This window comes from Sinocyclocheilus grahami, unplaced genomic scaffold (assembly GCF_001515645.1).
Source record: "Sinocyclocheilus grahami isolate Dianchi unplaced genomic scaffold, SAMN03320097.WGS_v1.1 scaffold996.1, whole genome shotgun sequence".
NCBI classification, from domain to species: domain Eukaryota; kingdom Metazoa; phylum Chordata; class Actinopteri; order Cypriniformes; family Cyprinidae; genus Sinocyclocheilus; species Sinocyclocheilus grahami.
This window is the reverse complement of record NW_015506175.1, coordinates 84,340-96,839: the sequence shown is the minus strand read 5'-3', so window position 1 is coordinate 96,839 and position 12,500 is coordinate 84,340. Positions and strand designations below refer to the sequence as shown.

The following is a 12,500-nucleotide window of genomic DNA, read 5'->3' as shown; positions in this document are numbered from 1 at the left end:
AGGTTAAACTGTAAATGCAGCTTACAGACCTGCTGCTGTCTGTGATGTCAGTGATAATAATAATAAACCACAATACTGACCACAGGAGCCTCAGTCACTTTAATAAAAGAAACCACAAGCACTCTGAGATCTGCTGCTTGTCATGAGGTTTTGGTTCTTCGTTTCATTACCAACTGTTTATTTGATTTTATTTCTTAGCATGGTTTATTTATAATTACTCAAATCCCCAAACACTGAATCTCCAGGCGGCACTGTGAGGATTAATGGATGTGTGAGTGTGTGTTTTACCCGGCTGCGGTCTGCAGTAGGGCTGGTACTCGTGGTCCAGCGTGCAAGCGGCCATCTTCAGGATCCGGTGGACGGCACTGCTGTGGAGCTGCAGGTCTAACGGACCGACCGCGATCCTCTTCACCGACATCACCTGCACTAGCGGCGGCTCGTCTTTACGCAGCGCAGGAAAATCCTGCAGCCCCACGCAAACTGGAAAACAGCAGCACAAAACAAGCACTGACAGACGATCGCTGCAGTCTGCGGCGTTCCTGTTCCACTGCTGTCTCAGGACGGGATTATGGGTTGTTTGGGTGATTATGGGGCCTAAAGGAAGCAGAAGATCAGGACCCTCAACTCACACAGTGTAAGCTGACCGCTAGAGACCCCCAACACACACACAGTGAATACTGACGCAACACACACACTCTCACAGACACACACTCACACTCTCTCACACACACACACACACACCGAGAGCGAATACTGACGCAACACACACACACACTCTTACAGACACTCACAGACACAGCTCAATATCACACAACATTCAGTCTTCATTAGTTTTGAATATCAGTCATTGGATTTAGACACTTGTATAGATCTAGTAAAACAACTGAATCAGACAACACACTCACACACACACACACACACACTATCTCTCACACACACACACACACACTATCTCTCTCTCACACACACACACACTCACTCACTCACTCTCTTTCACACACACACACACACACACACACTCTCACACTCACTAACTCACTCACACACACACACACACTCACTCACTCACTCACTCACTCACTCACTCACTCTCACACACACTCACTCACTGGGTGGCTCCAGACTCCTGTGTGTCCGTGTAGAGGCCAGACTCGCCCTCGCCCTCCTCCTCTCCGGTGCTCACGATGGCCGGGACGAAGGACCAGGCCCACGACATTAAGCCTTCATCTTCATCCTCGCCCTGGAAGTACTGACCCGTCAGAGCCGGATCGGACGCGTCCATCAGACCTGCGGCACACGATGAGATCAGCTGCTGTCAGCGCACTGGAATGAGTGTAATCTCACTGCGAGCGTCTTCTCACAGACACTCTGACACGCTTTAATTAAATCTCTCACTCAGCCTCTGTTGCTCCGTTTCTCTCCTGAGAAGCTTCGAGACACACGTGACAGTCTCCAGAGCAATAAACGAATGAAGAGAGAGAGAGACAGAAGGACTGTCTTCACCACAGGTGCTCAAGTTCATCTGATCCAGCGAGTCGACAGCCTCAGAAACAAACCCATTCAAGAGAATGAGACACTCACCAGAGACGCTCTCTCGAAGCGAGCCGCTCTCCTCCTTCTCTGCGTCTCGATGGACGCCCATCTCTCCGTAATACAGCGCGACACCCAGCTCCATCAGCCGGATGAACATGGGCAGCTGCTGGTCCATCAGAGAGAGCTTCAGACTCTCCACTAGAGATGTTCCGATACCCTTTTTCCCTTCCCGATACCTGGGCTCAGGGTATTGGCCGATACCGAGTACTGATCCGATACCTGGGTGTGTACCTGTATATACAGCTGTATGTACTACAAGCCCTGTATGAATTGATATAATTATTTTATTGTGTGCTTTAGACTTATTCCTTAAAAAAAACATGAACAAATACATACAGTGAACTAGAGTATTTTTTATTATCTGACATACATTTCACAGTAATATTATTTGTTTTTCTTAAGTGAAAAAGAACTTCAAATGCAGCCACAAATCTAGCACTGTAAACTGAAACGGGTATTTTAGTTTTACAATATAACTGTATAAAAAAACAGTGCAACAAGTAAATCTAAGAATATAAAAAAAGTAAATATGAATAATATAAGAAAATAATCTCTTTAAAACTTAAAGTCCAGAAACAATTTTGTTAAATAAAAGGCATTTCAGTTTAAATACAAAAGTGCAAAAAAGCGCAACAGTAACTTATACTCAATCTTAGTTCTTTAAAAAAAAACACTAATTGCAGCCACAATGTAGTGGAATAAGAGACTTGAGTAATAGAGTACAAAAATAAACCTCAACTGAACAAGTTAAGATTCAACAAGAGCACTATTAAACCCAGAATGAAAATATACATATTTCAAGTAACTTAAACTAGATTACACACTGCTGTGGGAACTTAGAAATGCTCACAATTTCAATAACAATGGCAAGTTCTTTTTCAGGAAAATGAGCATTTCTGCTCTCTCTCCTCCTAGCCGGTTTCTCTTTGCATCCACAATGTTAGATGCTGTGCTGAACAGTCTCTCGCTGTCCACACTGGTACCAGGTGCGCAGAGAAACTTTGCAGCAGTGGCAGCCAGCGGGAAACCGAACTTGGTTGACTGCCCAGTACTGGAATGGGCTGTCTGAGTGTAAGATAGTTTGCTCCATCACATATGTCTGAAGTTGAACATGGTGTGCTTGTAGTACCTGCACCATTTCCTCATCATGCTCCTGCAGGATTTCCTCAAACAGGCCCTTCAAGCTACTCTCACTGCAGCTGCTGCCGCCTACCTGCACTTCCAATCCAATCGTGCCGTTTTCTTGGGGTTTTTGCTATTGTCTCTGCTACAGCTGTGGTGGTCATTTTCAGTGACTTCTCAATCTTCTCCATCTCTACTGTCAGAGCATCCTTTGCATGCTTGATGTTGTCTGCACTTGAGAAGTATCTAAAATAAACAATAATTAAAAACAATAAATAAATGTAACAAATAACTTCCTCCAAAGTAGCCTTTGGTGTGGTCACAGACTTAATGCATTAGTAATTATTAAACGATTAGGTGCAAAAAGTGAACTAATATACTCAATGTGGCTATGACAATAATCAATATGGACATGAAGAAAAATTGTAATAGACATACCTGTCTTTGAAACGTGGATCCAAGAGAGTTGCAACTGGTGGAGGAGCTAATCTGCTTGGTCAGTTCCTCAAATGGTGCCAAAACAGTGACAGTTTTTTCCAGCAAAGCCCATTGGTTGGCTGTCAATGTGGCTGGCAGGTCGTGATCAGCTCCGTATGCTGAAATCGGCCTCTTCTGCTCAAGTAAACTCTCTACCATATAAAAAGTACTATTCCAGCTTGTCGCCACATCTTGGTGCAAACGTTTGGTGGGGATTTTTAGATCCCTCTGAATATCCTCCAGGCGTGTTGTGGCCAATGGTGAGTGTTTGAAATGGCGATTATCTTCCTACAGTTCGCCAGAGCATCACTCACACTTCTCTGTGATAACAGGCCTTTGTGTACCACCAGTTGGAGAGAGTGTGCGAAGCACCCCAAACTCGACACACCCATCTCGCCCATGGCTTTTTTTCAAGTTGCTCGCGTTGTCGCACAAACAAACATGATCATGGGACTTAGAGATATTTCACTTCACAAGCATCCCCTCAATTGCTTCAGCTATGGACTTGCCGGTGTGTGACCCACGAAGCTCGTTAGCTTGCAGCACTGCACTTTGAATAGTAAAAGATGACGGCGTCACCGTGTCCACCCAGTGTACTGTCAAACTTAGTAAAGACAGTGGGGTCGCGTCGCAGCTCCAGATGACGGTAGTAAAGCTGATTGATTGCACATCTTTTAGTTTACATGAAATGTGTTCACGCACTGTCTCATATAGCTTAGGAAGCACTGTTTCAGAGATGTATTTGCGACCAGGCAAACTGTACCGGGGCTCCAACTGCTCCACTGACAGTGGCTGGTCATCCAGAACAATAAACTCGATAATTTTGTCGGTTATCTTTGTCGCTAGTTGGCTGTCTTGTGAAAACTTTTCTCTTCGTTTGAATGAAGCTTCCAAAGTTTGTTGAGTCTGGCACGGCTCATCCTTCTCTGCCCTAGCTTTTGTGTAACCATCTCACAAGCATCCCCTCAATTGCTTCAGCTATGGACTTGCCGGTGTGTGACCCACGAAGCTCGTTAGCTTGCAGCACTGCACTTTGAATAGTAAAAGATGACGGCGTCACCGTGTCCACCCAGTGTACTGTCAAACTTAGTAAAGACAGTGGGGTCGCGTCGCAGCTCCAGATGACGGTAGTAAAGCTGATTGATTGCACATCTTTTAGTTTACATGAAATGTGTTCACGCACTGTCTCATATAGCTTAGGAAGCACTGTTTCAGAGATGTATTTGCGACCAGGCAAACTGTACCGGGGCTCCAACTGCTCCACTGACAGTGGCTGGTCATCCAGAACAATAAACTCGATAATTTTGTCGGTTATCTTTGTCGCTAGTTGGCTGTCTTGTGAAAACTTTTCTCTTCGTTTGAATGAAGCTTCCAAAGTTTGTTGAGTCTGGCATGGCTCATCCTTCTCTGCCCTAGCTTTTGTGTAACCATTGTGTTCTACGGGGTGACATGTCTTCAAATGCTTTATTAAGTTACTCGTGTTAAAGTTGCTAATACTTGTGCCACCCCTAGAAATTGCAGTATGGCATATGAGACATGTCGCCGCTTTACTGGCTGGTTGGTCCAGTCTGAAATACTGCCAAACCGCGGACATAATGCTAGCACGTTTGTATTTCTTCTTCACTGCTCTAAATAGTGGTTGCTTGTGGCAACACAGCACAACTTCCTGTGTTTGTATTCTGAAGGCTCGGTCCCACAGATCGTCCACCGTGTAGCACTCCGCAGACGTGATGTTGACCGACAACAAGATGTCATCTTCCACATACTTCAGAATCAGATTATTGACCACGATTCACCACTCGCCGAATCAGGCTCTGCACGTACCCTACAGACAGCAGGAGGAACAAATTAAACGCTTGAAGGTTTACTACTTTACCTTGACACAAGCAAAGATGTCCATCTGGGTCTGACGCACATAGACAGAGCGCATTTAGGCCACGCCCACACCGGGGGTAAAACAATCCAACGCTCTCCATTGACTTTGTATTACGGAAAGCTGCCTCCTTGTCATTTCTGACTTATAACAAAAATCAGAACGATGTCTACAAGCTGCTGTGTGACAAGGTGTACAGCAAACAAGCCAAAAAACGTTAGGTTGCTTGCGTAACCCCAGTTCTCTGAGAACAGAGTGAGGTATCTCACTATGGGAAACGCCCCAGGCGTGATAAGACTATGGAAGCACCAATTACACCACATCTGTCAGAAGGACGGACCAATCACAGCTCATGACAAGGAGTCCACCCCCTCCCTATAGATACAGCTGTGATCCCCGAAAATGGCATTCCAAGCACGCTCTTCCCCCGTGTTATGCGAGTAGGGAAGCTTGGTGAGATAACTCACTCTGTTCTCAGAGAACCAGGGTTACGCAAGTAACCTAATGTTCTCTTTCAAACAATTGCTTGGTATCTCACTAACACTCGTACAGGACACAAAGTGTGCAATTTCCGCTCCACCTCTAAAGAAAAACGAGGGGGGTAAAAAGGCACGCAACTCCAAAGCAGAGCAGTTATAAGCTAAATCACTGACTTTGGGAACGAAAGCCGGGTTAGGCAGTATGGCGTTCCCTCTTCTCCTCGCGTTCCTTCGCTTTTAAATAGCTTAAAAGCACCGTGCGCATTTTACTTTCACTTTAGAATTAGTGGCAGTCAGGCGTCAATTGCTTGAATGCAACATCAAAATACAACGTCAAACTCACTTTAGCCTATATATAAAACATAGAACTTTTATTAACTAAACAAATAAAAATACACCATGCTATAGGGCAGGCTATGCCTAATATAAAATATCAAATAACTTGCATAAAGTTTAAATGTACAAAACTCGTCTCGTCTGCCCCGCCTCACTCGTCTCGTCTGCCCCGCCTCACTCGTCTCGTCTGCCCCGCCTCACTCGTCTCGTCTGTCCCGCCTCACTCGAATAACTCCTTTACAAGTACACCAGTCCTCAAACACATGCCATTTAAGGCCATACAGTGAGCGCGTTGATGGAGCTGTAGCGCTCTGGATAGTGTTTAAAACCTCCTGCGGAAGCCCCAGTGCGTATAAAATTTAACCCTTCACGGGCCAGACCCAAAGATCGACTCATTCCGGGTGTGGGTGAAATATCTACCCCCCCGCTTGCGACAGCAGGTCCCGGCGCAATGGGAGCAGCCAATCTCTGCCAGCCACAGCCTCCCCGGCCAACGAGGGGCTATCAGAAGGGGAGATAATCCATTTTCTCTTACTCTTTCCAGGGTGGGAGAAATTAGACTCAGCGGAGGGAATGCGTAAAGCAACACGTTCGGCCACGGGTGCGCCAGCGCATCCACTCCCAAAGGCACATTTTCGTCCCTGAGAGAGAAATACAGTGGACACTTTGTTTGCACATTCGAGGCAAAGAGATCTACAGCAGCCTTGCCGTACATCCCCCAAATCTGATCCACCACCTGCGGGTGGAGCACCCATTCTTCGTATAACAGGTTGCCCTTTGACAGGAGATCCGCCCCTACATTTAGGACTCCTGGTACTGAGCACCGCGCCCCAGACAATCAGTTTGCGCTAGATTGTACAATTGTAACGAATGCGTTCCCCCTTGGCGATTGATATATGCCACCACCGTCGTGTTGTCTGTCCTGACCAGAACATTAAACCCTTCCAAGAATGGGAGAAAATGTTTCAGGGCCAGAAAGACTGCGATCAACTCCAACATATTTATGTGAAGTTTGCAAAGCTGGGGCGTCCAGCGACCGTTTACCGATCTGCCCTGAAAAACAGCCCCTCAGCCCGACAGAGATGATTCCGTTGTCACTACTTTTCTCAGAGACACGCCCCCCATGGGAACCCCTGTCTGGAATAAACAGGGATTTCTCCACTGATGAAGAGCCATCACGCACTCCGTGTGTATTCTCACTCTGCGTGCGAGGTGCCGACTAGGACACAGACTGCTACCAGTCTCGCTGCCACCCATCGCTGGAAGTCTCTCATTTTCAGCAAACCTAGCGGGACCGCGAACAGCGACGAAGCCATCATGCCCAAAAGGCGAAGACAGGTCCTGAATGATACCAAATTTCCCTTGCGAAACTGGGCCAGGCACTGATAAAACGCCATTATCCATAGCGCGGTATGCCACAGAGTCTATTTGTAAGCCCAGATCTCCTGAGATGGAATCAGCTGGCTTTTGGCATAGTTGATTCTGAACCCCAGACTTGTTAGATGAGACATTAGCATCTCTGTGTCCCGTTCCGCGTGCTCCCGCGAGTGAGAGCATATCAGATAATCGTCCAGATAAGCAGATATTCTGAGCCCCTTGTGTCTCAGCGGTGATAACGCTGTCTCTATGCACCTGCTGAACACGCGAGGAGCGAGGCTGAGCCCAAATGGAAGAGTAACAAATTTGTACACTTCGTTCTGAAAGGAAAACCTGAGAACCGAGCGACGAGTATCCCTTGATGGGCACATGATGAGAAAAGGGTTTGTCCCGCGATCGCTTCATCTCTGCTACACACGCCGGCAAAGCGGGAAGCAGTTGTTTCGCCGGTGGAAGGCGAAAAGGAAGCCTTTTCCCATCATAGATGTCACGTTTAACTCCAGGATCCCCAGGAGTTACGGGCCAAGCTTAGCTTCCGTACGCTTACAAACTTCCACTAGGTCAAAATCTACCACTGTTGACGCCACGTCACCGCTTTGCACGCTCACGGGCCTAGACGCTTGAGCTGCAGACAGGATAGTGTCATCCTCCTCATCATCCGGCTCATCTCGGAGGAGGAGAGCTAACATCTCCTCATCCTCCTCCTTGTCTCCCTCCACCTCATTGCCTTCCGCAAGCAGCTGCTGGTCGAAAAGACTCTGAATCCATAATATCCAGAGGGTTGGACCCCCTTTGTCGAAGGAGGGACAGAAGATAGAACCGGATGGTCTTTAGAAGATGCAGCCACCCGAAACCTTCTTTCCAAGATCCTGGCCAGCATTACACGACTGTGCACGCAACTCTCCGCATCCGCCAGTGCGGCCTGAGCATGCTTAACACCTATGCACGTGATAAACATCGGATGCGTATCCCTGCCCGAGATTTAGATCAACAAACTGCCGGACACGAGCGCGAAGGGACATCTTTCCCTTTCTCCGCTGTGACCTTGGACCCCGACATGATGAGTAGAATAATCTTAGCTCGCCTTAACGCATTAGCTAGGAAAAACTCCGTAACGAGCAGAGAATCCACAATAGATTTTAACTGCACTGCGTTCGGCAACGTTTACTTTGATGGTACATTTGTGAACTGAAGCAGCGCAGAACAGGTGCTAAAGGCAAGTCTTCACGGGGAAGAGAACAAGAATGCCGTTTTCGGGGATCACAGCTGTATATATAGGGAGGGGGTGGGCTCCTTGTCATGAGCTGTGATTGGTCCGTCCTTCGGACTGACGTGGTGTAATTGGTGCTTCCATAGTCTATCACGCCTGGGGCGTTTCCCATAGTGAGATACCGAGCGATTGTTTGAAGGAGAACCCAGAACTACGTTTTTATAATCTGTTGACCCAAAAAACAAGCGTTTAAGGACATAAATAGTTGTAGATGTCGAGGTATTTCATTCAGTTAGATCATTTCTCAAACAAAAGGAAGGTCAGGAAAAGGGGCACTGACATAGACCAATAAAATTTAGTTTCTCAGTACATCTCCTCCTCTCAGGTTCACATCGGGTGTAGAAATAATCCTTTGACATGATTAAAATAATTAATGTTTCCTGTCGCTGATTACGTTTTCTTCCAGTGGGCGTAGTTCTCAGAGTAATGACACGTGTCGCTCTGTCTCTATGTACATTATTTCCCCTTGATACTGTAAAGGCAATGATTCATTGTGATGTTCTTCTGTGTGGGTCAACGGCATGTAGCGCTATAGGACAGACGTAATTTTACAGATCAGTAAATCAAGACCTGTCCACATCGCATTGATCAGCAGCGTGCAAAACTGTGAATAAATAAATTCCACACAGAGACCTAGCTACAGCATCCCATTATTCAGTGCCGGAATCAGTTCAGCAGGAGCACGCCGAGTCCTGCACTCACGTAAACGCTCAATAAATCTGCTTTACACAGCGTCTGCACCATTAATGACACTGGGGACGTTCTCGTTTTGTTCCGTCTCTTTTTTTTGTTCCGTCCCCACAAAAACAAAATGCTTGACACTTTTCAGGATTAGGTCATTGCAGCTATAATCACAATCTCACTGATTAATTGTGCAGCCTTAATGTACATACATCAACAATTCAACATCTGTGTGTGTGTGTGTATGCGCATGTGTGTGTGTGTGCATGTGTGCGTGCGTGCGTGCGTGTATGAACAGAGCACCTCATGACCAGAAGCTCCAGTTGAACAGCATCCACGGTCTAAGGTCATTACTCAACAAAGCACCAAAGAACTGAAAACATTAAGAACCAGAGTTTCAGCAATAAAATATTAAAATATACAGCAATAAATGGTCATAACCGCAGGTCCAATGGCATTATGGAGCCCTGTTGAACGCTCGCAGTCCCACTTCAACTTATAAAACTTTAATGCTTTTTCCTTGTTGTCCAACTCAAATGTTTGTCTTCCTGTGCGAGTGGCACTGCGTTTTATTAATGAGCTCTGGAGCACTGCGGATCATAATCTGACAAACTCAAAGCCTCACGATAAGGTGAAGAACAAATAAGTGTTTTACAGCAGCAGCGAGGGCCGCAGGGTCCCAGTTGTGCTTCATTTCCTGTGGGCATCACTCATGCGGGCGTGTGTGTGTGTGTGTGTGTGTGTGTGTGCAGTCGACATTTACCGCCGGGTCAGTTGTGCATGTGTGTCGAACATGCAGGTCAGTGTGTGTGTGTGTGTGTGTGTGTGTGTGTGTCAGTCGTGTGTGTGTGTCGAACATGCAGGTCAGTGTGTGTGTGTGTGTGTGTGTCGAACATGCAGGTCAGTGTGTGTGTGTTGCACCTGCATTCACAGTCATAAAGTCATTCCCTGTTAGTGCTCTCTGGATCCAATTTATCCAGCGGAGCGGCCGACTTTCCCTTCGTCCGCCTTCATCTCTCTGTAAACTATTGCTTCAGCTGCACCTGTGCTGCGGCCCGTGGGGACGAAAAACTCCAGTCATAAAATAGCTGGAAAAACCAACTGCTTTATGTGCTACTCGAGCCAAGAGCGGCTCTCAGACTCCACCGGCCTCTTCCTGCCCGCGGAGCACATCAGAATAAAGACACGAGACGTGAATGTGTTTCGATGCACAGGAACGAGCCACCTGCTCTAAGCTTCACAGAATCAATGCACCAAAAACACTGACAGCTTGAGTTCAAACCATCTAAATATCGATCTGAATAAAAAGCTGTCAGAATCAGCAGAGACATTTTGCATAGTTTCATTTTCATCATGATCATGTGTCGTTACGCTGCACCCGCAGTCAAATCTCATTTCAGAGCTGCACACCGAGCCCAGTGTTCACACTCGTTGCACAATTAACCTCAGACTAGGTACGTCAATTACCAGACAGTTTAAGTATCTACCATGACATTAAATTATCTCGTATGAGCCGATCCCTGAACACATGCCAGTGGATGTGGAGGAAGGTTAGCGGTCGTTGGCTGTGATTCTGCCATTGTGAACAGCACTTACACTGTCATGCAGCTACGGCTCAAACTCTTGTACTTTTCTAGACAATTTTTAGAATTACAATTAAGGTGTAGAATTTTAGAACTCACTAAATTAATAAATGTGTGATATTCACAACCAAAAAATGCATATAAAGTTAATTATGGCATATTGAGTGAAAGAGGAATGTGTGTGTGTGTGTGTGTGTAAGCTTCAATGAAAACAAACAGTGTGCTGAGCTCTGATGGGGGTCTTTAAGAGGCTTTCCAGATAAGAGCCGCTCCTCAGGGAGGGACCGTGGCCCCGCGGCCTTCACAACATCACTCACCTGGGGGCAGGTCAGGGTCGCTGGGGGCCTGCTGCACCCGTCGAGGTTTGGACACGGCCTTAGAGCTCTCAGAGGCGCTGCGATTGGTCGAACTAGACGTACAGTTTTCATTATCATCCTGCACACAGAAACAACACAAACACAACCTTACACACAATATCTGAGAGGAGACACGAGAGCAGACGAGATGAGAAGAGAATTCAGATTTTATGACACTTTCTGTGTGTGTGTGTGTGTGTGTGTGTGTGTGTTGTCGTGTCTCAGGTTGTGTGTGTGTGTTGTGTCTCTGGTGTTGTGTGAGTGTATGTGTATGTGTGTGTTGTCTCACAGGTGTGTGTGTGTGTGTGTGTGTGTTTGAGTGTGTGTGTGTGTGTGTGTAAAGCAATGAGGAGTTCTGCACAGATGCACTGTGGGATAAACAGCAGTAAAGGTTTATTTCTCATTTATTGCTGCAGTCTGCTGTGTGTTTGTGATGAAAGAGTAAAGATGCAGCTAAAACAATCAGACGAGCGCAGCGTCGAGGTCAGACGCAAACATCCCAGGATGCTTGTCACTGATAACAGCCACTGATTTACTGGAGAGATTCACTTTACTGCATCAGTAACGGCCTCTACGCCCCCCACATGAGCCACGGTGACCTTTGACTCGAGACCAACATCGCACTGGCCCAAAGTTAAACACACTCAGTCAACCTCCGTAACATCAACAAGCCCTTCAGCAGCCACACCACACGCCTCCATCAGCTCCAGCTGTGTTAATGAAGACGTCTGACACAACAACACACACACCAGCAGATATAATAAACAAATCACACAGAGAGATTAACACTGAGCGCTCACACTTCATCTACAGAGACCAGTTCTGAGAATCTACTGGAGATTATTCGCACACCTCCACATCTGCAAACACTTGCACAAGCGCAGCACGTCTGCACATCTCCCTGAGTGCTGCGCGTTCAGCATTACTGCAGACGTGCTGCTGTAGATCCAGAGCAGATCCTGCACACGAAACGCCTGCAGATGTTTCTACAGGATCATACTCCGCTGCTCAGAGGAACTGTAAAAACAAACTACATTCATTAGATCATTAATCACCAGAGAAACTCACAGCGGACACTGCAAACCTCCTTCTGTTCTCAACACAAACAACCTGAGACACACAACACACACACACACACACAACCTGAGACACAACACACACACACACCACCTGAGACACAACACACACACACACAACCTGAGACACAACACACACACACACAACCTGAGACACGATGCACACACACACCACCTGAGACACAACGCACACACAACACACACACACAACCTGAGACGCAACGCACACACAACACACACACACAACCTGAGACACAACACACACACACACAACACA

The 12,500-nt window shown here is 46.7% G+C and overlaps 1 protein-coding gene across 1 annotated transcript in view; it reads right to left on the bottom strand.

The window, feature by feature from the left end:
* LOC107565357 (vacuolar protein sorting-associated protein 13B-like) overlaps positions 1 to 12,500 on the bottom strand; it is a 99,415-nt gene that overhangs the window by 85,206 nt on the left and 1,709 nt on the right. The window contains 6 exon segments of the mRNA XM_016250573.1: positions 289 to 480; positions 1,156 to 1,287; positions 1,582 to 1,769; positions 4,140 to 4,982; positions 4,984 to 5,017; positions 11,109 to 11,226. Of these exon segments, the coding sequence (XP_016106059.1) occupies positions 289 to 480; positions 1,156 to 1,287; positions 1,582 to 1,769; positions 4,140 to 4,982; positions 4,984 to 5,017; positions 11,109 to 11,226 (1,507 nt within the window).